General features: G+C 69.1%; 2 protein-coding genes across 8 annotated transcripts; one reads left to right on the top strand and one right to left on the bottom strand.

The window, feature by feature from the left end:
• Window positions 1-197: 197 nt before the first annotated feature.
• Window positions 198-1,919, bottom strand: TRAPPC2L (trafficking protein particle complex subunit 2L). Of its 4 annotated transcripts, none has more exons than XM_070061918.2 (5): window positions 1,758-1,919; window positions 1,343-1,515; window positions 1,030-1,117; window positions 859-938; window positions 198-447 (listed from the first exon to the last, which is right to left on the bottom strand). In XM_070061918.2, the coding sequence occupies exons 1-5, from the start codon at window positions 1,806-1,808 to the stop codon at window positions 402-404; spliced, it is 438 nt and encodes a 145-aa protein (XP_069918019.1). In that variant the 5' UTR covers window positions 1,809-1,919; the 3' UTR covers window positions 198-401. The 4 variants fall into 4 exon arrangements, with proteins under 4 accessions (XP_069918019.1, XP_089176694.1, XP_069918020.1 ...); XM_089320568.1 differs by having other exon boundaries at window positions 1,343-1,492; XM_070061919.2 differs by having other exon boundaries at window positions 1,870-1,919.
• Window positions 1,920-2,162: 243 nt separating this feature from the next.
• On the top strand, window positions 2,163-27,203 carry GALNS (galactosamine (N-acetyl)-6-sulfatase). Of its 4 annotated transcripts, none has more exons than XM_070061908.2 (14): window positions 2,163-2,384; window positions 6,968-7,091; window positions 7,484-7,558; window positions 8,228-8,330; window positions 10,598-10,741; window positions 12,055-12,121; window positions 13,509-13,636; window positions 13,932-14,071; window positions 17,195-17,298; window positions 18,853-18,989; window positions 19,497-19,599; window positions 22,587-22,684; window positions 25,357-25,474; window positions 26,554-27,203. In XM_070061908.2, exons 1-14 carry the CDS (start codon window positions 2,265-2,267, stop codon window positions 26,638-26,640), a joined length of 1,548 nt encoding a protein of 515 aa, XP_069918009.2. In that variant the 5' UTR covers window positions 2,163-2,264; the 3' UTR covers window positions 26,641-27,203. The 4 variants fall into 4 exon arrangements, with proteins under 4 accessions (XP_069918009.2, XP_069918008.2, XP_069918010.2 ...); XM_070061907.2 differs by having other exon boundaries at window positions 22,563-22,684; XM_070061909.2 differs by lacking the exon at window positions 2,163-2,384 and adding an exon at window positions 4,395-4,489 and having other exon boundaries at window positions 22,563-22,684.
• The last annotated feature ends 74 nt before the right edge of the window (window positions 27,204-27,277 follow it).

The raw sequence follows: 27,277 nt of genomic DNA, 5'->3' as shown, positions 1-27,277 counted from the left end.
CTGGGCTCAGGCTGACCCCCCCCACCTCGCCAAGGCCACCCCAGCATCCAGCCACCCGGAGGCCACAAGCCACGGAGGAGCAGAGGCGCTGGTCCACACAGCCCTGCAGCGGTCACCACCCCTGCCCGGCACTCTCCCAGCAGACCCTGCGCTGCGCTTGGGGGGCGCGCGAGAAAAGGCCGATTCTTCTCAGAGACTTTTAGTGGGGCAGAGACCTTTAGTGGGGGAGCGGGTCCACGGTCGCGCCCGCGGGCCGGGGCGTCACACTCAGCACGAGGCTGGGGGCGCGCACGCTGCACGCGCGTCAGGGAAGGGTCAGGGAGAGGCGGGGTGGGGAGCGCGCACGCCGTCCGAGCGCCCAGGGAGAGGCGGGAGCGCGCACGTGGCCGCGGGCTCCTGGCTCAGCACACCTGCACCATCATGGAGGTCACCATGTTGTCAAAGGCCCTGCGACGAGAAGTGCGCCGGCTGAGGCCGCCTGGAGCCCCCGGCCCCCAGCCCTGCCGCCGCGGGCACCCCGAAGTGCCCAGGTGCTTCCGTCTGCTGGCCCCCAGGGGCCACCCAGGGCCCGCGGCGGGGTCTCCCGGTGTCCGCGGGCACCGCCCAGCTCCGAGGTAGCCACAGGGCCAGGAGGGCGCGTCCTCGGTGGGCACACGTGGGGAGGCCCCGGGCGGGGTCTGCAGCGCCGAGGTGGCTGCTCCCCCCCAGCACGCGGGTCTGCACGGGGTCTGCCCCCTCGGGCGGGGCCTGGGCGGGCCCTGCGAAGCCCTGAGGTTTCAGGGGAGGGAAGGCACAGGCGCGGGGTCCCTCATCCTCGCACCTGCAGGGCCAGGGGGCGGGGCAGGGGGCGGGGCCCACCTCGACTGGATGCGCTCCCCGGGGTTGTAGAAGGGGTTGCACATCACGTCCGTGTAGGAGTTATGCAGCTTCCGGAACATCTGCGACAGGACCCGAGGCGCTTCAGCGCCCGCGCGCCCGCCTGCCCGCCCGCCCCCGCCCCCGCCCCGGCCCCGGCCCCGGCCCGCTCACACTGCGAATCTCGTTGTCGCGCAGGGCTGTGTTGGAGGAGTCGACCACCATGACGAACCTCACCTTGGAGTTGGTCACGTAGCCGTACCTGCAGGGCCGGTCAGGGAAAACAGCCGCGGGCGCCGCCCGAGGGCCCGGCTGGGTGGGAGCAGGGCAGGGGCGGCGGCTGGGCCCAGGTCCCAGCACGGGCGGGACACAGGTCCCCGCTCGGACGTGCCCAGCTCCTCCCCCTCCAGCTGTCACGCCCCCCCCCCCCCAGCGGCCCGCGCTGCCTGACCCCGGTGAGCACAGCGCCGGGTGCGCGCAAAGATACACCTTGTAGTCCTCGGTGGGGTAGAGCAGCCCCAGGTAGAGCTCCCTCTGGTCCACCAGCGCCTTGCCCATGGCGGAGATCTTCTCGTCCACCACGTCCAGCGACGTGTGCACCATGTAGTGGAACTCGAGCTCGCTGTCCGTGGGCGTGCTGCGGATGTAGAGCGGGTAGTTCTGCAAGAGAGGGGCGGCGCCCCGACGCTGAGCACCCGCCCCCGGGAAGGCGGCCCTCCGGACGCCGCCTCGCCCCCGCCCCGGCCGCGGGTCCCCGAGCCCGCCCGTGGCGGCGCCGCGGCCTCTCCTCGCGCGGACCTAACGGACACGGCCCCCACGCCCGGACCTCGCGGGCCTCGGCGCGGCTGCGGCGGCCGAGGGCTCCCACAGGGCGCGGCCCGGTCCGAGGCGGCGGCGCTGACCTCAAGCGGCGGACGGCCGAGGCAGGGGCCGGGGGTGCTGTTCGCGCCCATGTCCCAGGGAGCGCCCGGGGCCCGGAGGGACGAGGTCGGCGCCGGCCCGCCGCGTACGCACCTCCTTGGCGATCACCGCGATACACACCGCCATCTTGGAGGCCCGACGCCGGGGCCGTCACGTGACCCGCGCCGGGTTCCCCGGTCCGCTCGGGCCCCGCCCCGCCCGCCTCTCAGTCAACACAGGCCCCGCCTCTCCCGCCAAGCACGCGCCCCGCCCTCCCCGAGGCGGCCCCGCCCTCCCCGAGGCGGCCCCGCCCTCCCCGAGGCGGCCCCGCCCTTCCCAAGGCGGCCCCGCCCCCGCGACGCACGCCCCGCCCTCCCCGAGGCGGCCCCGCCCCCGCGACGCACGCCCCGCCCCGCCCCGCGGCCGCGCAGGAAGAGGCGCCCGCGGGCCGGTGTCGCGCGGCTGGTGTCGCGCGGCCGGCGGGCTCGGCGGCGCGCTGCGCGGTTGCCATGGCGGCGGGTGCCGCGGGCCCCGGGGGGTGGTGGCTGATGCTGGTGCTGGGCGCTGTGGGTTTGGGGGTCACCGGCGCCCCGCAGCACCCCAACATCCTGCTGCTGCTCATGGACGACGTAAGTGGGCGCCGGCGGGAGGCGGAGAGGCCTCGCCGCTCCCTCCGTGCCCTGCGCGGGGCAGCTCCGGGCCGGGTCCGCGCCGGCGTGGGACCCCCGCGGGCGGCCCGCCGGCCTGGGGCCTGGGGCACGGAGCGGGGCTGCAGCGTGAGGGGCGCGGGCGGCGCCCGTCTCCCGTCTCCCGCACCGGGCCGCCCGTGGTCTGTGGTGACCGTGGGGCTGGGCAGGGGTGCTGAGGTGTGGGGGCCGGGAAGAGGGGTCTGTCGTGCGGTCGTCGTTAAGTTGCTGGTTCTCCGGGACAAGGAAGTGAGTGACAGGCCAGAGCGGATGCCGTGCAGGCGGAGGGCCGCCGCTGCCCCCTGTGCGAGGTGTGGGCCCCTCCCGTGGCCGGCGAGCTTCCCTGGGGCCCCTGACCGCTAGGAGAGCCCTGCGTGGCCCCTCCTGGGCTCCCTGTGCCGACGGCCCTGGCCCACAGCGGATGTGGTTTCGGGGGGCCCTCTGCGCCTGGGGGAGGAGGAGCAGGAAGAGCCAGGCCGCGGACCCTGGGGCTCTGGGGCTCTGTGGGGGCTGCGTGCGTACTGAGCCTGGGTTTGATGCAAAGGACAGAAAGCAAAACCGAGTGACAGCACACCCGGCGCTCCTGGCCTCCCGAGGGAGCAGGGTGCCTGGCTGCGGGGTCCACAGCCTGCCCGCTGCCCTGGCCGTGCTGGCTCTGAGCTGTCCCCGGGCCCCGTGACGGCCCCGTGGCGGGCAGCTGATGAGCCGCGTCTGGCGCGGGGCCAGGCAACACCCAGGCTTGTCCGTCTCGGGGCTGACCAGGAAGCTGCTCCCCGATGGACCCCACAGTGCAGCCCCCAGAGGCAGCAAAGGCAGCGGGAGCTTGGGCCGGAGGCCTGGGCTGTCCATGCGCTGAGGACGCCGTCTGCGCCTGACCCCCGCTTTGGCCAGCTTCCTAGTGTTGGAACTTGCACGGCTTGTGTGACAATTTTGTTTTTGAGAGGCGGGGCTCCCGCCTGCTGGTTCCCTCCCCAGATGCCCAGAATGGGCCCAGGCCCCCTGGGGCTGATGCTGGAAGCCGGGGACCCCATCCGGGTCTCCCACGTGGGTGGAGAACCCCCGTCACCTGAGCCGTCACCTGCCTCCCAGGGTCCGTGTTGAGGAACGGAACCCCGGCTTTCCAGCCCGGGACGCAGGTGTCCTGGCCACGAGGCCGACACCTGCCCAATAACGGTTTCCACCTGCCTCTGGGTCCTGCCGCGGGAGGGGCTGAGCCTGCAGTGGGCTGGCTGCCCGCGGCCCCGTCATCTGAGCGGATACAATTCCAGGAAAGGGGGCGTCCCCCAAACTGCTGGGTGGAACCAGGCATGACCTGTGGGAAGACCACCCCAGACTCCCGCCCGTGGAGTCGGGAGCAGAGCGCCCAGAGCTGCCCACGTGCGGGGGCCACGAGCGTGTGGCTGCGGCCTCTGCCGCGCCAGGGGCCACCGCCGAGCCGGCACTCCTTGGCGCGCCCTCGGAGCACAGCCTGCCGCGGCTCGGCAGACGCTCCGTGGTGCTCCTGAGTGAGTGTATGGAGTGTGGAGGAGGGATCCCCAAGGCTGGGGGCCGAGACCCCGTGACAGAGCCCCTCCCCTGGGAGGGCCCCCTCCTTCCTGTGAACAGGGCTGGGGGGCGGGCGTGGTGGTGCCACGAATTCCGCTGCCACCACACTGCCCGCATCCCTCGTCAGGGGGTCGGTCGTTGGGGGATGGTCACCAGGGGGACGGTCGTCAGAGTCCTGGGCTAATCTGCTTCCCATCCAGAGCCTGCCAGCAGGCCTGGGAGGCGGAGGGTGACGACTCAGGGACTCGAGTCCCTGCACCCACGTGGGGGTTGGGTGGAGTTCCTGGCACAGCTGCTGCTGCCATTTGGAAAGTAAACCAGCGGACGGAGACACTTCTCTTCCTGGCTCTGTCATTTTGCCTTTAGAGTCTTTTTTTTTTATGTTAGTTTTTTTATTTCTTAGATCTTCTATCTGCTGGTTCACTCCCCAAATGGCTGTAACTGCTGGAGCTGCGCCGATCCAAAGCCAGGAGCCAGGAGCTTCTTCCGGGTCTCCCACGCAGGTGCAGGGTCCAAGGACTTGGGCCGTCTTCCACTGCTTTCCCAGGCCATTATCAGGGAGCTCGATCAGAAGAGGAGCAGCCAGGACTCGAACCGGCGCCCATATGGGATGTCGGCACTGCAGGCCGGGGCTTTACCCACTGTACCACAGCGCCGAACCCTCGGATCTTCTTTAAAAATCAGGATTCGGAAGGTCCAGCCATGGCTGCCGCCGCCCTTACCACACGGCTGTCCCAGCTCGCGAGCCAGTCGTGGGCGCGTTTTGTGGCCGCCTGTCCCTGGCGTGGTCCCAAAGCAGATGGCAAGGAGGGCCGAGCGTTTCTCAGCCTGGGTCTCCCTGCGTGGAGGAGGGGCCGGGGGCTGCTGGGCTCCTGAGGGGGCAGAACGGTAGGGGGCTGTCTCCTTGACCCCCGAGACCCCAGGTCGGGTGTAAGCGCTGGGAAGGCTGGCCAGTAGGAGCTGAGGAGGGAGTGCGGGCCTGCAGGGCGGGGAGGCTGCCGCGGGGCGGCCTCCCCTGCTCTGCCTGAGCCACTCACCAGGGCCCTGCTTGCCGCCCACGCGCCCCCGGTGGTCACGGGTGCCGCGCCTTGAGGCTGAGGCTGCGGGAGGCCACAGCGGTGACGCCGCACACACGGCACCGTGACTCCTCTTGGCAAAACCGCTGCACGTCCAGCAGCCCTGCCCCGGTGTTCACTCGGCTGCTTGGCTGGGGTTGCAGGCTGTGGCGGTACCCAGCTGAGGGGGAGCTGGATGAGCGCCCTCGTTCGGCAGAGGCAGGGACCTCCCACCTCCCCACACGCCTGAGGCCGCCTGGGCTGGGCGGGGACGGAGTCAGGGGCTGGGGTTCGCTCCAGGTCTCCCCGACTGTGGCTGGGACCCCGCTATGTGAGCCTTCACCCCTGCACCCCAGGAGCCAGAGAGGGGACTCGAACCGGGCACTGTCACGGGCGCAGGCGTCTCCGCTGCCGGGCCACACGCCCACCCCCACGAGGTCACGCAGACAGGAGCCGAGCTGCTGTCTGCCGTGGGGGCAACAGCTTGGCCCCCTCTCTCGGTCCCAGGAACGTGTGAGTCACAGCTTCAGAGTAGACGAGGAGGCCCAGGGCAGGGTGCGGGTTGGGCGGGGCTTCCACCGCCACCCCTGGGGACCCCAGGTTCTCAGCTGTCTGGAAGCTCCGGTCTCATTCTGAGGCCCGGGCGCGGGGCGGGTGGGATTGCCCGAGCACACAGTCCGCGAGAAGGCTCCCGGGGGTCCCAGGTGTGCCCCTCACTCCCGGCCTGGGCACTCCTGTGGACGCTGCAGTTGCCAGCCTGTATCTGGGCACCCCAAGTGCGCTGCCCCCGCCCACGCCCTCACCCCCGCTCAGGCTGGCTGCAGCCAGCGCGGCCTCGCGGCACAGACCTGGCCACTGCAGTGTGGTCGGGGTGGCGGCCCCTGAACAGCAGGGGCGAGGAGGAAGGCCCCGTGCTCCTGCCCCTGCGCCAGGGTGGACCCTCCGCCTCGAGGGGCAGCGCCGGCTTGGGCTGGGGCTGGGGCTGGAGCAGGACAGGCGGGAGCCTGGGGCCCGAGTGCCCCCGGGTCCCCTGCGAGTGGGGGCCCTGAAGGGTCCTGCCCAGCGTGGGACGCCGGTGCAAGGCTGTGCCACTGGGGGGCACATGGTCCGTTCTCTGCCGTCCAGCCCTCCCTACCCCACCTTCCTCCCTCGTCACCGCCCCCAGGCGTCTGACTCGTTCTGACTCCTGTTGTCAGGTGACTTCGGGATAGCCGTGTCTCCTGGGGCCGTCGTTCAATGCCAGCATCCGGCATTGGAGCGCCGGCTCCGAGTCTCAGCCGCTCTGCTTCCCAGCGGGGGGCAGGAGGAGGCAAGGGGCTTCCCCTGGGAGGGGCGGTGGGCTGAGGTCCCAGGCCCCGCGGAGGTGGTGGACGTTCCCAGCGGCTGGTGTTGGAACCTCTTGCCTTTCCCGGCACAGTAGATTCCCATGGCGTGGACAGACCGCTTCTACAGGCTCCTGTCGGCCTCGCTCTGCAGCCCAGCTCTCGGGTTCGCCCGGGGTGACCTCTGGGCCCCTCTCGCCCAGTGCTGCTTTCTCGCTGCCCTCTCCCCCACGTGGGCTGCCCTGCCCGGTGCCGGCGGAGTGCACCCGGCGCGGTGAGGGTGCTCTCGGTCTCCGGATGTCTGCGCCTCTCCCAGGCACGCGCTGGGAGCACCACTTGCTTTAGGAGCCTAGCCCTGCATGGCAGGTTTTGGAGGCTTGTGCGTCGATGTAGAACTAGGTGGGCATGTCTGAGAGCCGCTGGCTGTGAGCACGCAGACACGGGGTCTGCGTCTCGCGCACAGGTGGCCAGGTGGAGACGAGCCCGCATAGCTGTGAGCCGGGTGCCCGTGCCAGGGCTGGGCTGGGCTGAGCTTTGTGGCTGGTGGAGTCTGCCATGCGTGCACGCCCCTGAGAGCGAAGCCCCCGGGCTCTTCTCCCTGCAGATGGGCTGGGGCGACCTGGGGGTGAACGGAGAACCTTCCCGAGAGACCCCGAACCTGGACCGGATGGCTGCCGAAGGGATGCTGTTCCCGAACTTCTACTCTGCCAACCCTCTCTGCTCCCCGTGTGAGTGCGCTGGCTGCTGCCGGGCGTGAGGGGACAGCCCTCACCCCCAGGCGGGTTTCCAGGTAGAAGCTGCTCTCGGGGGCAGCAGCTGCCCTGTTCCCTCAGTCGATGTCCCTGAGTGGGTCAGGGAGGACCCTTGGGGAAAGACCGGGGGGGAGGTGTCAGGAACGCGGAGGCAGCTGGTAGGACTTGGGAAGATGGGTGGACGTAGCTGGGCTCCGTCATGTGGGCTGCAGGCCTGGGGCTGTCTGGGAGCCCTGTGGAGCCAGCCTGGGCCTTGGGCCCCAAGGTTCACGCTGACCCTGCGTGGGCCGGGCACGGGGGGCCTGCGGGCAGCCAGCCCAGCTGGGACGGTTCTCACCTGCTTGCTCCTGTCCCCTCCCCACCCCCAGCCAGGGCAGCTCTGCTCACCGGGCGGCTGCCCATCCGTAACGGCTTCTACACCACCAACGCACACGCCAGAAACGGTAGGCCTCCCCCGTCCCCCCCCCAGGCCAGCACTGGTACTGACAACCAGAGGAGCTCAGGGGCGTCGGTCGGCGGTGCCACAGCGGCCCCAGGCTACAGTTTGTCTCTGTCGTAAGGAAACGCTGAGACAGGTTGCCACACTTCCCCCAGAGTGTGGGGCAAGGAGACTGCTGTGTGGTGGGACCCGGGCAGAGGTGCGGGCTCAGTGTAGCCGGCCTCCCTCTCTGCCCTCGTCCAGTCGGAATGGGCACCTGCTCAGCGCCCCGCGGCTCCCTCCAACAGCTCCTGCTCCACTCGGTGGTGAGCAGTCAACCCTGTTAACCCCAGGCCAGGTGGCACGAGGGCCACACGGGGAACGTTCCAGAAACAGTGCTCCAGCGGTTTCATGGGCTTTCCAGAAAAGTCTCTCCTGAAGTCACGTGGGATTTCCAGTGGCCCTTGAGAAAGGGAAGTGGGGGAGGACCTGGGGGGCGGGACAGCGTGTTTGCAGACCCTGGGCAGAGAAGGTGGGACCCGGGCCTGAGCCCGGCAGGAGGGCTCTGCAATGCGCCCTGTGGCTGTGCCAGCTCCTTGCCACGGCTTGCCCACCCGCCCGCGTCCATCACCAGCTGGGGCGAGCCGCGTGCCTGCTGTGTGTGCCCGGGGCTCACGGCAGCGTTGCCCCGCAGCTTACACGCCACAGGAGATCGTGGGCGGCATCCCAGACTCGGAACTGCTCCTGCCCGAGCTCCTGCGGGAGGCGGGCTACGTCAGCAAGATCGTCGGCAAGTGGTGAGTGGGCGCCCCCGCCTTGCGTGCCAGACCGTGTCACGGGGTCACTGCTCCATTCCCCTAGGACAGCTTCCTGGGTGGGAAACGGGAGCTCTGGGCTCCGGGTCCGTGTAGACCTCTCCGGGTGCTCACCTGAGAGCTGGCTTGGGCGCTGGGCCATCAGTAGTGAGCGCAGCCGCTGCCCCTTCCCACCGCGCCGTCGCCACCCCGTGCCCCGGCTGCCTCTGCTTCGGTGTCGCGGGTGCCTCTCGTTGCCCACACGAGGGGTGTCCACCTGCTGGAGGAGGCTCGGCCCACTCCCCGAGAGGCGCCGGGAAGCCGGAGCGGACCGTGGAGCAAAGCTCGGGCTGCAGGCGCGGGGGCCGTCGTCACTGTCCTGCTCTGGGGACAGCCCAGCGCCTGTCCTGTGTTAGGCCCGCAAGCCCTCTCCCTCCGAGGGCCCTCCCTGACTTCCCACCCTGGGGTCTTGGCTCCGTGGCCTGCAGGCTCTGCTGCCGGCCCCCAGTGGACAGCTACCCAGAGAATAAGCGCTGGGAATCCAGGCAGCGGGCGGGAACGTGCTGTCTCGCGTGGCCCTGCAGGGGAGCCGCGGCAGCGGCCAGCACCGAGGGCCGCCAGGGCACGGCAAGGCCGCTCCAAAGGAGACTCCGCAGCCTTGGAGTGGATGGAGCGCTCGGTCCTGGCCCTGCAGCTGCAAGAGCCCAGCTGTCGGCTCAGACAGGGACGTCCTCCGTGAGGCCGGGGTTGCGGAGCAGGGACCGTGGTGGCGGCAGGAGCTGGCCAGGGCCGGGCGCACCAGCTCTGTGTGGACTCAGGCGTGGGGCAGTGCCCAGTGGGCACAGGCTCCAGGAGGCCTGGGCTTTCCCGTGACCAGGTGGCGTCCCCATCCCCGAGGGCTGTCACAGGTCCGTAGCGGGTGTGGTCAGGTGGCTTTTGTCTGAACTGCCCAGGTGGCCTCACCCGCACAGCACTGAGGAGCTGGAGTTTGCAAAGCACCTGGTGCTGGGTGGGCGGCACCGGGCCTGTATACAGGCTGCACGATGTCCCCGAGCACGGCGGTGGTGGCCGGGGCTGGGACGCGGCTGCCGTCTGCCCACCTGGGCAGCGCTGGCCCTGCTGCTGTGCACGGTGAGCTCTTGGGTCGCAGTCCATCGAGCGGGGTCCTGGCTGTGTGGGATCTGTGCTGATGAAGGTGGACACTCGGGAGGGCCCTGTGTGGCCAGAGGAGGCCTACACAGCAAGTGGGCAGCAGCCAGTGAGCGCAGGCAGGGCACAGGGACGCCGACTCTCAGCGCGGAGCTGGTCTTCCAGGGATCCGTGCGGCCACGGCAAGGTGCCCGCCACAGAGGGGGACTGGCGCTGGCTGCCGGCGCGCCCAGTGCCAGAGTAGCAGCACCGTAGCCATACCTGTGCCGGCCCCTCCCGCACGAGGGACCGTGAGCCCCCCGGAGCCACACTCAGCTGCTGCCTGGGCCCCTCCAGCCCAGCCTCCCCCGCCGGGCCTGTGATTCTGCCCCACAAGTGACCAACTGAACACTTGGGGCCTCAGGGCTGTGTGGCGCGGACACCTGGGCGCATCAGGGTGGGGCCTTCCCCTGTCCCTCGCCAGGACCGCACCTCTCCGGTGGTGCTGCTCCGTAGCCACAGCGCAGAGAGGCCCAGACACCCAGGTCGGAGTGCGCCTGGCTCTGCGGGAGGCAGCCAGAGGCCGCCTGTCCGTCACCTGCTGGTGTGTGGCTGCTGCAGTCAGGGAGGGGGCTGTGGGCAGGGCCTGGCTCCCGCCGTGTCACCGGCAGGGCCGGCCCGGCTCCCACAGCCCTGCCCGGGCATACCAGGCTCACAGCCTGCCCGGCCGCCTCTCTGTAACCACGAGGGAAGGGTGTGAGGGACCGAGCCGTCACCTGCCCGAGGACGCGGAGGGAAGCAGTGGTGCCGCAGGCAGCCCAGGACGTCCCCCTGGTTCAGGAGAGGCAGACGGACACGGAGTCCGCCAGACTCAAGATGGACTGGAACGGGAGCGGGGGGCGGCGGGCTGGGCGGTTCCTCACTGCCTGCGTCTCCCAGGCCCCTCCCGGCCCCTCCAGGCCCCTCCCGGCCCCTCCCGCCATCCTGCAGGCCCAAGGCTGTGGCGGGCGGACTCCTGGGCTGGGCTTTCGTGGCTTGCGGGGTGCTGCTGGGGTGCTTGTTCTGGGAAGGTCGACTTCGCTGCTCAGAACTCAGGGGTCCCCACGTGGGGTCCCTGAAGGGTCTTGGGTTCCTGTTTCTAGGCACCTGGGTCACAGGCCCCAGTTCCATCCCCTGAAGCACGGATTTGATGAGTGGTTTGGATCCCCCAACTGTCACTTTGGACCTTATGACAACAGGGCCAGGCCCAACATCCCTGTGTACAGGGACTGGGAGATGGTCGGCAGGTAACACAGCCCCTCCTGGCCCCGCCCCGCCCCGCCCCTGGAGCAGCGGCGCCGGCGCTCCTGGCCCTGTCTGTGCACGCGGCAGGACGGACGGTTCCGGAGCCCCTGCTGCCAGGCGCTGGCCCCAAGCGGACCTGGAGCTCTGGGTCGGCAGCTGTGTCCTTGTGTGTTCTAGTTACTCACCCGAAAGGCAGAGCGGCAGAGAGGGACAGAGGGGGACGGATCTTCATCCACTGCTTCACCCCAGATGGTCACAACAGCCAGGGCTGGGCCAGGCAGGAGCCAGGAACGGGGTCTCCCGCGGGGTGCAAGGGCCCAGGCACTAGGGCCGTCCCCCCCTGCCTTCCCGGGTGCATTAGCAGGGAGCAGCTGGGACTCCAGCCGGGACCCAGGGGCATGCTGGCACTGCAGTAGCCGCTCACAGGACAGTGCCAGCCCTAGAAGCCCGCGAGTCTGCGGAGTGCCCGACGGGGCGCTCACAGCCTGTGCCTGCTGCGGGGCCCGGACCCGAGGGCTCTGCCCGTGCTGAGCTGGCTTCGGCCGCAGTCCCGACGTTCGGGAAAGCAGCAGCAGCAGCATGCGGGGGTGGGACTCGGCCCCCGACCTGGGAGCCGTGCAAGAAGCAAGCCCTGGCTGAGGGGACGTGGGGGAGTCGCGGCAGGGGCGCTGCGGGCCGGCCGGCACGGCCCCTCCCGGGCGCAGCCTGCCTCAGCCTGGTCTTGCCTGGAGCCTGTTGGGCTGGGCTTTGCCCCTTCCTTGCTTTTGGCAGAAGTTCTCAGTGGACCACAAAGCCCAACCCACTACCCTTTTCTTTCTCAAATTACTTTGATTTACTTGAGAGACAACAGACAGAATTCCCAAGCCTGTTACTGCTGGGGTTGGGCTGGGCCTGTCTGGGAACACACCCAGGTCCCCCGGGTGGTGGCAGGGGCCTGAGGGCTGCCCCCAGGGTGTGTGTGAGCAGGCTCTGGAGTGTGGGAGCAGGTGGCTCAGGGGGCGCCACCGCCTGGAACAGTGCCGCTGAGGGCTGACTCCCCGCTGTGTAGCTCACCTGTGCAGGGCTTCACGCTCTCAGCGGGCAGCTGTGGACACACCAGACTGCCAGGCAGCCACGCCCACGGCTGTCACCGCCCCGTCCTCCAGACAGGCCCGGGTCCCTGGCACCATCTCCAGCGTCGTCCCGAATCCGCCTTGATGTCTTTCACGAATGGGGCATTTCTGTCCTGTTGGGTGAGCCTCATGGCAGGGAAGTCGGGGCAAAGGGGCTCCCCGGCCTAAATTCTGGTTTCTGTGTGGATCTGTGTTGTTTTCAGATTTTACGAAGAATTTCCCATTGATCTAAAGACAGGGGAAGCTAACCTCACCCAGATCTACCTGGAGGTACTGGAGGCCTTGCTGGGCCTGGGCAGTGTGGTGTGGAGTGGGCCCAGCAGGCCCCGGGTGCAGGCTGTGGGCAGGGCAGTGTGGTGTGGAGTGGGCCCAGCAGGCCCCGGGGTGCAGGCTGTGGGCAGGGCAGTGTGGTGTGGTGTGGTGTAGCCCAGCAGGCCCCAGGTGCGGGTGGGCTGTGGGCAGGGCGGCGTGGTATGGAGTGGTCCAGCAGGCCCCGGGTGCAGGCTGTGGGCAGGGCAGTGTGGTGTGGAGTGGGCCCAGCAGGCCCCAGGTGCAGGTGGGCTGTGGGCAGAGTGGCGTGGTGTGGAGTGGGCCCAGCAGGCCCCGGGTGCAGGTGGGCTGTGGGCAGGGCGGCGTGGAGTGGCCCAGCATGCCCCGGGTGCAGGTGGGCTGTGGGCAGGGCAGTGTGGTGTGGAGTGGCCCAGCAGGCCCCGGGTGCAGGTTGGCTGTGGGCAGGGCAGTGTGGTGTGGGCCCAGCAGGCCCCGGGTGCAGGTGGGCTGTGGGCAGAGTGGCGTGGTGTGGAGTGGCCCAGCAGGCCCCGGGTGCAGGTGGGCTGTGGGCAGGGCGGCGTGGAGTGGAGTGGCCCAGCAGGCCCCAGGTGCAGGCTGTGGGCAGGGCAGTGTGGTGTGGAGTGGCCCAGCATGCCCCGGGTGCAGGTGGGCTGTGGGCAGGGCAGTGTGGTGTGGAGTGGGCCCAGCAGGCCCCGGGTGCAGGTGGGCTGTGGGCAGCGCAGTGTGGAGTGGAGTGGAGTGGCCCAGCAGGCCCCGGGTACAGGTGGGCTGTGGGCAGGGCGGTGTGGTGTGGAGTGGCCCAGCAGGCCCCGGGTGCAGGTGGGCTGTGGGCAGGGCGGCGTGGTGTGGAGTGGCCCAGCAGGCCCCGGGTGCAGGTGGGCTGTGGGCAGGGCAGTGTGGAGTGGAGTGGCCCAGCAGGCCCCGGGTGCAGGTGGGCTGTGGGCAGAGCGGCGTGGAGTGGAGTGGCCCAGCAGGCCCCGGGTGCAGGTGGGCTGTGGGCAGGGCAGTGTGGAGTGGAGTGGCCCAGCAGGCCCCGGGTGCAGGTGGGCTGTGGGCAGGGCAGTGTGGAGTGGAGTGGGCCCAGCAGGCCCCGGGTGCAGGTGGGCTGTGGGCAGGGCAGTGTGGAGTGGAGTGGCCCAGCAGGCCCCGGGTGCAGGTGGGCTGTGGGCAGAGCGGCGTGGAGTGGAGTGGCCCAGCAGGCCCCGGGTGCAGGTGGGCTGTGGGCAGGGCAGTGTGGTGTGGTGTGGAGTGGCCCAGCAGGCCCCGGGTGCGGGTGGGCTGTGGGCAGGGCAGTGTGGAGTGGAGTGGCCCAGCAGGCCCCGGGTGCAGGTGGGCTGTGGGCAGAGCGGCGTGGTCCTCCCTGCAGGAAGCCCTGGACTTCATCAAGAGGCACCAGGCGGGAACTCGTCCCTTCTTCCTCTACTGGGCCATCGACGCCACCCATGCTCCCGTGTACGCTTCCAAGCCTTTCCTGGGTACCAGTCGACGAGGGCGGTGAGTCCCTGCTCCGAGAAGCAGCCACCCCAGGGGTGCGGCTCCAGCCGTGCCCATCACCTGTGAGATCCGCGGGTGGGCGCCGCACCTGTAGGCTGACAGGACACCTGTGGGAAGCCCCCAGCCCTGGGGGTGGTGACTGGGCCTTGTCCGCAGTCGACCTTTGAACCTGGACTTCGCCCCCGTCTCCGTGAAGAGGCCGGCCTGTCTCGCGGCTCTCTGAGGCCGCGGGTGGTGTGTGTTCTTTGAATGTCGCCGACTGCCGGCCTCCTGGTGGGCTCCTCCCCTCCCCCAGGTACGGGGACGCCGTGCGCGAGATTGACGACAGCGTCGGGAAACTCCTGAGCCTCCTGCGGCACCTGCGCATCGCCGAGGACACCTTCGTCTTCTTCACTTCTGACAACGGCGCCGCCCTCATCTCTGCCCCGCACCAAGGCAGGTGTCCCCTGGCACCCGTGGGCCCTGTGTCCAGGAGAGGCGGCACCGTAGCGCCCACGCTCACAGCCAGCCCGGCCTGGCCCGCGGGCCTGCGTGCACTGCGCGTGCTAGCGGGGAGGGGGCCCAGGCGCGGCAGGTGCCGGGTCGTCTCCAGGAGAGGCTGCACGGCGCTCCAGGGGCCCCGGCCACAGGAGCCCTGGGGTGGCGTGTGTGGGCGCAGGGTGCTGATGAGGCATAGCGCTGTGGGCGTGGCCTGGCCAGGGCCCACCCCCTCGTGCCCACACCCAGCCCAGCACCTCCGGCTTCCCCACTCTGGCAGCCCCTGGAGGTGACACCCTCAGTCCTCGGTCGGGGGGGGCTACAGTCCAGCCTCCTGGGAAGACTGTCCCAGGTCCCGAGTGGCAGGAACCCAGCAAGCTCCACCAGCAGGCCCGGAGCGTGCTGGCCGCAGGACAGGTGCTGTCCCTCGCCTGGCTCTGCTCAGCCTCCCCCAACGGCTGTGCCTCCCACAGGCAGAAGCCGGGGCAGCCCCCGGGGCAAGGGGTGATGGGCAGAGCAGTGAGCACAGTGGGGTGCCGGGGGCTCCCGAGGGCCGCCACTGCCACCCCCCGCAGTCAGCGAGGCCTCTGAGCTGTGACTCAGACAAGCGGAAGCTTCGTGTGTAAATACAGAACAAACACGCGTGCTCACCACGCAGCCTGGGAGTGAGAACACGAGGCCACGCAGCCGCACCCCTCCACGGAAGCCCAGCCTGTCCCCCTCTCTCTGCCTGCCTCGTCCCCTGTGCTGTGCCCCCTCGTCCCCCTGTGCTGTGCCCCCTCGTCCTCTCCCTGTGCCTCCTCATCCCCCTCTCTCTGCCCCCTTGTCCCCCTCTCTGTGCCCCCTCGTCCCCCTCTCTGTGCCCCTTCATCCCCCTCCCTGTGCCCCTTCATCCCCCTGTGCTGTGCCCCCTCGTCCCCTCCCTGTGCCCCCTCGTCCCCCTCCCTGTGCCCCCTCATCCCCCTCTCTCTGCCCCCTCGTCCCCCTCTCTGTGCCCCTTCATCCCCCTCCCTGTGCCCCTTCATCCCCCTGTGCTGTGCCCCCTCGTCCCCTCCCTGTGCCCCCTCGTCCCCTCCCTGTGCCCCCTCGTCCCCTCCCTGTGCCCCCTCGTCCCCCTCCCTGTGCCCCCTCGTCCCCTCCCTGTGCCCCCTCGTCCCCTCCCTGTGCCCCCTCGTCCCCCTCCCTGTGCCCCCTCATCCCCCTCTCTCTGCCCCCTCGTCCCCCTCTCTGTGCCCCTTCATCCCCCTCCCTGTGCCCCTTCATCCCCCTGTGCTGTGCCCCCTCGTCCCCTCCCTGTGCCCCCTCGTCCCCTCCCTGTGCCCCCTCGTCCCCTCCCTGTGCCCCTCGTCCCCCTCCCTGTGCCCGGCTTGTGCCCGTGTCCTCTGCATCCCTGCAGGCACCCTCAAAGCTGTCAGACCCACCTGCTGCCTGGGGAGGGGCTCCCGCTTCCAGCCAGGAGCTGACCCGGCGCCCCTGCAGGGAGGGCTCAGCTGGCTCCTTGTTCCCCATGTCTCAGGTATTCTGAGTGTGGGAGACCCTGGGGCAGCCCTGAGGGTCCCGGAGTCCCACAGGGCCGAGCTGGCAGCTACAGTTCAGGCCCCGCCTGCTTCCACATGCAGCCCTGCGGTGTCGGGAGCACAGGTGCCCACACCTGCCCCAGAGCACACCCCTGCTCCCCACACTCAGGCGTGGAGACCCCTCCCCTCCATAGAAGCATTGAGACCCCGCCCCTCCACTGACACAGGCGTGGAGACCCCTCCCCTCCACTGACACAGGCGTGGAGACCCCTCCCCTCCACTGACACAGGCGTGGAGACCCCTCCCCTCCATACTCAGGCGTGGAGACCCCTCCTCTGCACTGACACAGGCGTGGAGACCCCTCCCCTCCACTGACACAGGCGTGGAGACCCCTCCCCTCCACACACAGGCATGCAGACCCCTCCTCTCCACACACAGGTGTGGATACCCCTGCTCCCCACACACAGGTGTGGAGACCCCTCCTCTCCATAGAAGCATTGAGACCCCTCCCCTGCACTGACACAGGGGTGGAGACCCCTCCTCTCCACTGACACAGGTGTGGAGACCCCTCCCCTCCATACTCAGGCGTGGAGACCCCTCCGCTGCACTGACACAGGCGTGGAGACCCCTCCCCTCCACACACAGGCATGCAGACCCCTCCTCTCCACACACAGGTGTGAATACCCCTGCTCCCCACACACAGGTGTGGAGACCCCTCCTCTCCATAGAAGCATTGAGACCCCTCCCCTGCACTGACACAGGCGTGGAGACCCCTCCCCTCCACACTCAGGCGTGGAGACCCCTCCTCTCCACTGACACAGGCGTGGAGACCCCTCCCCTCCACACTCAGGCGTGGAGACCCCTCCCCTCCACTGACACAGGCGTGGAGACCCCTCCCCTCCACACACAGGCATGCAGACCCCTCCTCTCCACACACAGGTGTGGATACCCCTGCTCCCCACACACAGGTGTGGAGACCCCTCCTCTCCATAGAAGCATTGAGACCCCTCCCCTGCACTGACACAGGGGTGGAGACCCCTCCTCTCCACTGACACAGGTGTGGAGACCCCTCCCCTCCACACTCAGGCGTGGAGACCCCTCCTCTGCACTGACACAGGCGTGGAGACCCCTCCCCTCCACATTCAGGCGTGGAGACCCCTCCTCTCCACTGACACAGGCGTGGAGACCCCTCCCCTCCACACTCAGGCGTGGAGACCCCTCCTCTGCACTGACACAGGCGTGGAGACCCCTCCCCTCCACACTCAGGTGTGGAGACCCCGCCCCTCCACTGACACAGGCGTGGAGACCCCTCCCCTCCACTGACACAGGTGTGGAGACCCCTCCCCTCCACTGACACAGGTGTGGAGACCCTGCTCCGCCCACGCCCGTGGAAGAGCGCTGAGCCCCAGACTCGCGGGGAGTGTGTTCCCGGCGCGGCCTGCAGCACACGTCCATCCTGCTCTTTCTGAGCGGTCACACAGCTCCAGGGCACGTGTCCCTGCCGTCCCTGGGCAACCTTGCAGCCCAAGCGGCCTCAGGCGTCTGACGCCAGTGCCTCCCACAGGTGGCAGCAACGGCCCCTTCCTGTGCGGGAAGCAGACCACCTTTGAAGGCGGGGTCAGGGAGCCTGCCATCGCCTGGTGGCCCGGCCACATCCCCGCAGGCCAGGTGAGTGCCCGGTCCCTGCAGGCCGGTCGTCATGGGCAAGGCCGCCCTGACCTCCTGCCCACAGCGCTCCACCTGGGCATCAGAAGGCCGGCATCTCGGGGTGCGTGGACACAGGGTGCGTGGCCTCGCCCAGTCAGGTGGACACAGGGTGCATGGCCTCGCCCAGTCAGGTGGACACAGGGCATGTGGCCTTCCTTCTCTGTCAGGTGGACACGGGGTACGTGGCCTCGCCCAGTCAGGTGGACACGGGGTGTGTCCCCTTGCTGTGTCAGGTGGACATAGGGTGTGTGGCTCGCCCAGTCAGGTGGACACGGGGCACGTGGCCTCGCCCAGTCAGGTGGACACAGGGTGTGTCCCCTTGTTGTGTCAGGTGGACATAGGGTGTGTGGCTCGCCAAGTCAGGTGGACACAGGGCACGTGGCCTTCCTGCTCCTATCAGGTGGACACGGGGTGCGTGGCCTTCCTGCTCCTGTCAGGTGGACACAGGGCACGTGGCCTTCCCACTCCTGTCAGGTGGACATGGGGTGTGTCCCCTCGCCATGTCAGGTGGACATGGGGTGTGTCCCCTCACTGTGTCAGGTGGACACAAGGTGTGTCTCCTCGCCGTGTCAGGTGGACACGGGACGTGGCTGGAGGAGGTGGCCTCCGCAGCCAGTGAGCACCATCTACGCCGACCAGAACTCGCCTCTGCCCTGCAGGGCTGTGAAAGCCTCAGTGCTGGTGGGCACTTCAGCTCTAGAGCAGGCAGAGTGCAAGCTGGTTTTATCTGGTTCCTGTTTAAGGTTTGACTTCCTCCTCTGAAATGCACAGACACAGCGATCTCCCATTGCTGGCTCGCTCTCCACGTGCCCACGAGAGCCAGGGCCGGGCCAGCCACAGGCAGGAGCCAGGGGTTCCGTCCAGGTCTCCCATGTGGGTGCAGGGACCCAGCTGCTTGAGCCGTCTCCACTGCCTCCCAGGAGTGCGTTAGCTGGAGCCAGGAGAGGAGCCGGGACCGGAATCCAGGCCCTCACGTGTGGGATGGGGTGGGACGTCCCGGCTGGAGTTGTGTGGGCATGCGCTGTGAGGAAGAGCAGCCAGGCCCCAGGGCAGGGCTGGGCCTGTGTGACCTGTGCCAGCCCAGCCTGGCCTGCCTGCACCCCAACCCCAGACGCCCCAGCTCGGGTAGGCTGCCTCAGCTGAGAACCCACACTGAGGGGCTTTTCCGGCTGGGGGGCTCTTGATTCAGACCCCTCAGGCCCCGGGGCTGGGCGTTCATGTCTGTAGCAGGCCAGCCACTCTTTTTTAAGATTTCTTTCTTTATTTGAAAGGCATAGTTGCAGGGGAGAGGGAGAGGCAGAGACTCTTCCATCTGCCGGTTCACTCCCCACATGGCTGTGACAGCCAGGGCTGGGCCGGGCTGCAGCCGGGAGCCCAGAGCGCCGTCTGGTCTCCCACATGTGTGCAGGGGCCCTTGGGCTGTGCGCGTGCTTGCATGTAACACGTGCAGACCGCACGCTGGGACTGGCCCCCTGGCCGTGTCGGCCCGCGCAGAGCCCCTGCTGTCCGTCACAGGTGAGCCACCAGCCGGGCAGCCTCATGGACCTTTTCACCACCAGCCTGGCCCTCGCGGGCCTGAAGCCGCCCAGCGACAGGGTGATCGACGGCCTGGACCTGCTCCCTGCTGCCCTGCACGGCCGGCTGACGGACAGGTTGGTGCTGGACGGACAAGGCCGAGACCCCTCGCCCAGCTGTCTGCCGTCTGGGCACAGGAGCGTTGGAGGGGGTGGCCAGGGGCCCAGCCCAGGGGGGAGCTATTTCTCATCTACCCCGAGGTTCTGCTCACCCTGAAAGCTCCAGGCCCCGCCTCCGACGCTTGCCACCTGCCCTGTCACTCACTGGGCGCATCTGGGCGAGAACAGAAGGCAGGGGAGTGGGGGTGGGGCTTCCCTTTCTTTCTTTCAAAATGTCCACATTTTTTTTTTTTTCATGAAACCTGCCCCAGAGGCTCTTACCTGCTGGGAGACAAGGTGTAGGCCCCCACCTGCCCGAGACAGGGCCCCAGCTGCTGCCGGCCTCACTCCCCCGCTCCTGGCCCCCGGGGTGGGCTGACCTCAGCCGTCCGCTGTGGGGCAGCAGCTGAGACTGCTCCGAGCGCCTGGCCTGGGGGACTGAGTGTGCCGCTCACGGCACTGTGACCTCTGCCCTCACCCTGGCAGGCCCGTGTTCCACTACCGCGGCAACACCCTGATGGCGGTCACTCTCGGCCAGTACAAGGCCCACCTGTGGACTTGGACCAACTCCTATGAGGAGTTCAAAAAGGTACGGAGGCAGGCACTGCTGCACTGCCTCACGTGTCCCCTGTGTCCTCTGCCTGGACACATTCCCCCAGACCCCCCAGGCCAGGCGGGGGCTGGGACGGCCCTGGGCCCTGGAGGAGGGGGAGGGGGTGCTGGGATAGGGACTGGGGTGGCCGTGGGCCCTGGTGGCTGGGGTAGGGGGCAGGTGGAATGGGGGCTGGGATGGCCACGGGCCCTGGTGGCACTAGGGGATGCTGGGATGGGGGCTAGGATGGCCGGGGGCCCTGGTGGAGGGGGAGGGGGTACTGGGATGGGGGCTAGGATGGCCGGGGGCCCTGGTGGGGGGGGGTACTGGGATGGGGGCTAGGATGGCCGGGGGTCCTGGTGGGGGGGGTACTGGGATGGGGGCTAGGATGGCCGAGGGCCCTGGTGGGGGGGGGGTACTGGGATGGGGGCTAGGATGGCCGGGGGCCCTGGTGGGGGGGGGTACTGGGATGGGGGCTAGGATGGCCGGGGGTCCTGGTGGGGGGGGGGTACTGGGATGGGGGCTAGGATGGCCGAGGGCCCTGGTGGCCCTTTAGCCTGGGTGTGGTTACCTAGCACATCGGGAGCCGCTGGGGCCACACGGCTGTTGCTGCCAGACAGCACTGGACCCAGGCCAGGTAGCCCCGCAGGCCTTCCCTGCCCCGACAGCGCTGAGACCTCCCCTCAGCCTGCCCCTGCCCGAGGTGACCAGTGTGGCCTGCCTGGGCCCAGAGGCTGACGGCCCTGCTGGGGGCCCGCGGCGTGTGCTCGCAGTGCAGCCCCGAGGGAGTAAGGATGAGAGGCCTTGTGCCCAGGGCCCACCCTGCCGGAAAGAGGTTCGCTGTGCCCCCACCCCGTGGGCAGCTTCCTCCTGCCCCAGGTGCAGCCCTGAGAGCCCAGCATCGAAGTCTGCAGATGATGGGGGAAGAATTCCTGCATGTGCCTGGACTGGGAAGGCGGTGGATGAGGCCCATGGAGTCACGGTCAGGGAGCCGTGCGGACGCACAGGCAGTGAGCCAGGCTGGACAGGTGCCGCTGGGGGAGGGCTGGAGCTCTGGCTGCTGCGTGCCAGGCCCCGCTGCTGGAACCCAGTGTCCCGCGTGCACTCGTGTTCTGGAGCAGATGTGGGCGGAGCCCAGGAGCACCGACACCCCCCCAGCCCTCACCTCTGCATCCGCCTCCCAGGAGCTGTCCTGGGTGCTGGCCTGACCCTGCCAGGCCGTTGGAGGCAGCTGGCCTTGTATGAGAGGCCTCGGGGCAGGGCTGTGGCCGTGTGCACGTGGCCCTCCTGGGCAGCAGGAGTGAGACCCAGCCCGGCGTGTGCCATCCTGGGTCCAGAGCACAGGGCTCACCCAGAGCCGCAGTGGCTCCTGTCGGCGCCGAGCAGGCACAGCTGCTGCCTCCGTGGCCTGGGCGTTGGCGAGCCAGTCTGGACCCTCGTGTTTGTGCAGACCACCCCTTGGGGACCCCCGCAGGCACAGGCTTCTCCCATTTCCTGTCCCCTGTGCACCTCTGAAGCCGTGTGGCCCCTGCTCTGCACACTGTCGTGGTGGGGACGTCACAGACCCCAGGGTCTTCGGGTCCCCACCGCCTGGCACTGGGCAGAATAAATGCAGCGTGTGCAGAGCGGGCGCCGAGGGACGCAGGAGCAGGGCTCGTGCAGCTCCCCCTCCCCTGGGTGTGCGCGGGGTTTCCTCGGCATCTCCAAGCAGGCAGATGGGGGGGTCTGTGTGCCAGCCTGGGCAGATGGGAGTGGCCCCGCGGCCTTGTGTGCCTCTAGCACCATGCCGACACTGTCCTGGTCCTGCCGCCCCCACCAGGTGTGTCCAAGGGGGCCAGCCGGTGGCCTGGGCCCCTGTCCCCATGAGGGTCCGTGTCAGAGGCTTCCACTGGGTCTGCGCCCCTTGTCTGTCCTGCATGTTGGGGACAGAGCCTGTGAGTGGACAGCGCCGTCTGCGGCTCGGGGCTCCCTCCAGGTCTCCCAGGCCCCTTGGAGACGCCCACGGCTATGACAGGCTTCCCTCCGGTGGCCCAACTCCCTGGACATCCAAGGTCTGGGCTGGCCTGCAGCACTTGCACAGTGCAGCGGTCCCAGGGTCGACGGCGGGAGGCAGAGGGCACCCCCAGGAGCGACAGCTGAGTGCAAGGTCCTGGCCGTCTCATTCCCCACCTCTGCAGGGAAGTCAGCACCCTGCCTCCAGCCCTGTGCCCCTGCCTGTCCGCTGTCCAGCTGGTTCCACCGTGCTGCCTGAGGGCGAGGTCTCTGTCGGGAGAAAGCCTGCACCGTGTGGCAGGCCGTCGAGCAGCTTGTCCCCTCTGTGTCCAGGCTGGGGTTTGTGCAGACAGGGTGCCCTGCCCTGGGAGCACACGCTGGGGTCTGTCAGCTGCTGCCGAGCACCCAGCGTGGAGCCGGGCACGGAGCCCCTGCTATGTGGAGAAGCAGAGTGTTAACGCTCACGGGGAAACAGCCTGCCCAGTGAGCCCACAGACCACCTGCCGAGGCAGGCTGCCCACAGGGCACCTCTGCGGGTGTCGGAGGCATGGCCGGCAGGGGCTCCCTGGGGTAGCCAGAGAGGCCCCACGGGGCCTCAGAGCCACACTGGGACCTGGAAGGGCAGGAGGCTGCGCCAGGGCGAAGGGGCCGCAGAGGCCGCCTGGGCACGTGCTGTGCAGGACGAGCCCTGTGCTGCTGGCCACACGCCTGAGCCCCGGAGGAGCCTCAGCTGACGCCCGAGACGTTTGTCGCGGTCCCAGGCACCCTGAGCAGATGCTCTGGGGATTGCCTGACGTCAGCGCAGATGGGAGAGTGGGAGAGTGACGGCCCCGATACCCGGGAGGGCGCCCTGCCAGCAGCTCTGGGGCCGGGGATGGGCCGTGAGCGCCCCGCGACGCACAGTGGCAGGTGTGCGGCGGAACAACGGGCCGCCCCGCGCCCACCGCCCTCCCTGCCTCTCATCGCAGGGCATCAACTTCTGCCCTGGGCAGGACGTCGCGGGGGTCACGACGCACACCCAGGAGGAGCACACGAAGCTGCCCCTGATTTTCCACCTGGGCCGAGACCCTGGGGAGAGGTACCCGCTCAGGTGAGTTGGGACGGGGCCACTGAGCCGGGGGAGACGACCAGACAGGCGGGCACGTGCCGCTCAGGACGTTCTAAGGGTTCTCAGGGTTCTAAGTTGTGTTTCCAGCAGCAGGAGCCGTGTGTGCCCGTGGGGACCCTGTGTGCCCGCAGAGGAAGCTGGGGGCCTTGCATCCCCGGTGTTCACGCCCATGGGCAGCGCTGTCCCTGTGTGTGGTGACCCACCTTCCTCTGCGAGTGCCCTCGCACCCCGACCCAGGGGTGTCCCAGGTGTGGTGTCCGAGCAGGGCTAAGTCCACCCGACTGACCAGCGCTGCAGCCAGGAGGGAGAGCTCCCGCGAGGCCGGGGATCGTGCGTCCTGGAGCCCAGGGCTGGGAGTGCAGGGCTCTGGGCGGTGGTGCATGTGGCCGCTGCTGGCGGGAGCACCAAGCCGCGTTTCCTGGGAGAGTGACAGAGCCCTGCACCCGGTTTCACCTTCAGTGAGCTGGCGACTGTGGCCACTCAGAGCACCTGCCCCAACCGCTCCGTGAGCACCCGTCGTGCCGTGTCACTGCCGCCTCCAGAACACCTGACCCGTCCACCATCTCCCTCAGCAGAGCGGAGCCCAGCTGCCCCAGCCTCACCCACAGCCAGGCGCGCGCTCACAGCCACGCCAAACAGGTGGTTCTGGCACTTCTGGCCGTGGCACAGAGACCTCAGCAGTTGGCTGGAGGTCCCGGGCCCTTGTGCTCTGACCTAAAGCCGTCCCCTCGCTGGCTGGGGGACCTGGAGGCTGCTCCAGTGCATCCGTTCCTGGCCCAGTGGCTTGGTCCCTCCAGGTAGTGGCCAAGCAGACAAAGCCAGGCTGCCCGCATGCAGCACGCATCCCGCGTGTGGCAGGAGGCACAGGGCAGCGGCCCCCGAGTCCCCGCAGCACCGCCGGGCTGTGTGGCCGGGCACATGAGAGGCCCAGGAAGGAGGGTGCTCAGGTGCCATGCACGCGCAGTCCACACCTCGTGACCTGGACCAGACATGGTGGGGGTGTCCGGGTGGGCTCAGGTGAGCCACGAGTGCTCCACGTCCAGCGAAGGGGACAGACACGTGGAGCAGCCACAGCCAAGGGGAACCTGAGCCTCCAGGAGCTGGGAGAGACCGGGGGTCCAGCCCTGGAGCCTCGAGGGGCTGGCCCACACCTCCAGGCCACCTTGGCTCGCAGCCCTGTGTGTGCCGAGCGGTGGCGTGGCCCCAGGAGATGGGCACAGGCGTCCAGCTGAGGCCCCTGGACAGCAGACAGACCACAGGCGTCCAGACCCAAGGGCCTGTGTTTCGGATGGAGACTTAGCTAGGGTGGCTGGGAGGAAGCCTGCGGGACAGCCGCCACGGCATCACCCAGCCAAGGCGCAAGAGTCGGTCCAGAAGTGACCACAGGGCCCGGGTGCAGAAAATGCCTGGCCTCGCCTAGCACGACACCCCGCAGGCTGTCTGGTGTCACCTGTCAGTCAGAGGCCAGCTCCGTGCCGCTTTCGCCAGCGCTGGCCAGGCCTCACAGCTGGGAAACATTCAGAGCTCCTTGGGGGGCCACAGGAGACAGCCCCGCTGCTGGAGTCGGGCCCCTGGCGCGGCCTTGCTGGCCTTGGCCACCTCCCAGACTCAGACACCCGTGCCCGGGAGCCAGCCTCCCCAGACGACAAAGCCGCCAGATCCGGCTGGTCCAGAAGGCAGCCGTGTGCACAGGTGTGCTCCAGATGCGTGGCACGAGTCCTGCAGGGATGCAGTGAGATGCAGCACACGGGGGTGGCGGCCAGGAGCTGCAGGGACCCCACCTGGCTCGGGGACAGAAGGCCCAGGCCCACTCAGAACTCACCTGTCACCCCGAGGCCCACCCAGGAAGTCGGGGAGGCCACGCAGGCTGAGGCGCATCCAGCCGTGGCCTGCGATCTCCGGGGATCCTCACGTGCCGCAGGCAGCCACGGCACACTCGGTCTGGCAGCTTCCAGAACAGGGGGCCAGCCCCTTCCCAGGAGGCCACGGGACGTGGACCACGCAGCATGTCCACCCTTGAGGGCCCGGAGCCTCTTCCTCATCTCTGTGGTCATCTGGTCTTCTGCAGGACGCGGCCCCTGCTGGTGGGCACGTGGCTGGCCTCACGTGGAGCTCTGAGAGCCGCAGCCACCTGGGGGGGTGCCCAGGCCGGCCTTCTTGCCGTCGGCGCAGAGAAGCTGCAGGGCTGCCCCCGCAGCCCGGGGCTGGCCGGGCACCACAGGCCTGCCGAGAAGAGGGCCTTCTCCAGCCTCGGTCTGCTGCCCCGGCGTGCCGAGCGCCTCCCGTGTGCCTGTGACGGGGCCTGAGCCCTGCGGTGGGCCTCGTGCACGTCGTGGGGCCGCGTGGAGGATTTTCCTGCAGGAAGTGACAGGAAACAAGGCAGAGAGCGCTGTGCTCCCCCTCCTCTGCAGCTGGCTTGTGACGAGACACGGGACCTGCCGGTGTGCACAGCCGTCCAGTGCACACGCTGTCCCTGGTGGGCACAGGCAGGGGACGCTGTGCTCACAGAGCCTCCCTGCCGGCGTCTGGCCACCCAACCTGTGAGACGCCGCGAGGCCCGGCCTCCGTGGGCCCGGCCCCTCCCGGCCCCTCTGGATCCCAGGGAGGCACCTGTGCCTGCTGTAACCTCGGGGGCCTCTGCTCTCTCGTCTCAGCTTTGCCAGTGCCGAGTACCAGGAAGCCCTGCGCAGGGTGGGCCCGGTCGTGCAGCAGCACCAGGAGGCCCTGGTCCCCGGAGAGCCCCAGCTCAACGTGTGCAACCAGGCGGTCATGGTGAGTCACCTGTGCACGAGACCGCGATGTGTGCCGTCGGCCGCGGCGGGCATGGGAGCCAGGGGCTGCTGGGCTCCTGGGCAGAGCGGCCACACTGCAGCCTCCTGCAGACGCCTGTGCAGGGGCCCCTCAGGCCCTGTGGGGGCAGGGCAGGGCAGGGCGCGGCTGGGACAGGCCCACGGCAGCGAAGCCACTGCCACCTCAGCGGAAAGCCATCTTGCACCAAAGCCAGGACACAGCAGGGAGGCTGGGGTCCCCCTCCCTACCGAGCCGACATGGGTCCCAGAGAACAAGCCTCGTGCCCACGATGGCACTCGTCTGTGTGTGCAGATGCGGCCGCCTTGTCTCACGCCAGGCACTCCCTCCCCGAGACCCTCGAGTCTGTGCCCCAGGCCACCGTGTCTCGGAGCTCCCTGCCAGAGAGAAGGCCACACAGGGTCAGCGCCCAGGTCAGACCAAATCGTGGCTACAGGAGCTGCCAGGAGCCAGCTTTGCTTCCCTGTGACCGAGGGGACCGCCTGGCCACACAGGAAAAGCCATCAGCTGATGGGCACGTTGTCCCGACAGGAAGGACAGTTAGGGGCCCACGGCCTCGTCCCGGGCCACGGGATGGCCCACCTGCCACAGGGTCACCTAGGGCTGGGCTGGGCCTGGTTAACCAGGAGTCAGGGGAGGAAGTGCTGGGCACAGCCACGAAGATGCAGGGTGGACACTGCTCGGGGCAGGTGCATGGATTCCCGTTTCCAGCTCAGCTCAAGGTGAGGGGTCCTGGAGACCCAGCCCCAGGCAGCACAGGGTGGGCCCCGGCCCGCGGGCGCAGGAGCAGCCTCTGAGGAGCACAGCGTCCCAGGACCTGCGGCACGTGCTGAGTGCCGCGGGCCACGCAGGGCGGCCAGTGTCTGCGGATGGGAGAGCCGGGAATGCTGGGAAGGCCACTGTTGGAGGCCAGCGTCCCGCCTGGGTCAGCCTGCCCCAGCCTCGCTGTCCCCTCAGCACCTGGGGGGGGGGGTGCAGGTCACGGGGTGGAGCCCACCAGGGCCTGCTGTAACCTCGTGTTCCTCCTCCTCTTCCTTTCCCAGAACTGGGCGCCCCCCGGCTGTGAGAAGTTAGGCAAGTGCCTGCGTGCCCCCGAGTCTGTCCCGGAGAAGTGCTCCTGGCCCCACTAGGCTGGAAGAGCCCCAGCTGCCATCGCCCACTGGCCAGCAGCACCGCCTGCCCAGACCCAGCCCTGCTGCCTGGCCCCACGGATCTCAGGACCCCGCCCATCTGCCCTGTCCTGTGGCTCTGACCCCTCCCTGTCCGCGGCCCAGGACTCCGCCCCCGGCCTGGAGTACTGGACTTCCTGCGTCCTGGCCGGCCCCTGTGTGCTGCGCAGGGGGCGCCCCGGTCTCCCCTCGCCTCCCTGGCCCCTGCGCCTCTACAGCAGAGTCGGGCAGGAGGGGTGCGGCAGAGGCCTCCCTGAGCCCGGGACCCCGACTGGCGCCCGGCGGCCGCCTGGAGCCCAAGTGGTCTCCGCCCTGTGCTGGGACGGCCACAGCACCTGTGCCGTATTGCACTTGAATTGCAAGTGCTGGGGAATTCCGAATGAAATTCTTAGAATAAAGGGACACGCTGGCCGCAGCGGCCATTGGAGGGTGAACCAACGGCAAAGGAAGACCTTTCTCTCTCTCTCTCTCTCTCACTGTCCACTCTGCCTGTCAAAAAAAATAAAGGGACACGAGACATTTCAGCGCTGCCGTGAGGTGTGTGTGCTGAGAACGTCGGTGCGCCTTGCAAGGGCCGTGTCTCGGGCGTCCCGCGGTC

Source organism: Oryctolagus cuniculus, chromosome 18 (assembly GCF_051225735.1).
Source record: "Oryctolagus cuniculus isolate XC-2025 breed Fujian yellow rabbit chromosome 18, ASM5122573v1, whole genome shotgun sequence".
Taxonomy (NCBI): domain Eukaryota; kingdom Metazoa; phylum Chordata; class Mammalia; order Lagomorpha; family Leporidae; genus Oryctolagus; species Oryctolagus cuniculus.
The sequence above is the reverse complement of the archived record's forward strand: the minus strand, read 5'-3'. Positions and strand labels throughout refer to the sequence as shown.

Excerpts from the sequence above, each read along its gene's own strand:
- GALNS (XM_070061907.2), top strand. The coding sequence starts at position 2,265 with ATGGCGGCGGGTGCCGCGGGCCCCGGGGGGTGGTGGCTGATGCTGGTG. Across the intron at positions 13,637-13,931 it reads GGTACCAGTCGACGAGGGCG|GTACGGGGACGCCGTGCGCG; the intron begins GTGAGTCCCTGC and ends CCCCTCCCCCAG. Across the intron at positions 25,475-26,553 it reads TGTGCAACCAGGCGGTCATG|AACTGGGCGCCCCCCGGCTG; the intron begins GTGAGTCACCTG and ends TTCCTTTCCCAG.
- TRAPPC2L (XM_070061918.2), bottom strand. The coding sequence starts at position 1,808 with ATGGGCGCGAACAGCACCCCCGGCCCCTGCCTCGGCCGTCCGCCGCTT. Across the intron at positions 1,516-1,757 it reads TCGGCCGTCCGCCGCTTGAG|AACTACCCGCTCTACATCCG; the intron begins GTCAGCGCCGCC and ends CCTCTCTTGCAG. Across the intron at positions 939-1,029 it reads GCGACAACGAGATTCGCAGT|ATGTTCCGGAAGCTGCATAA; the intron begins GTGAGCGGGCCG and ends GTCCTGTCGCAG.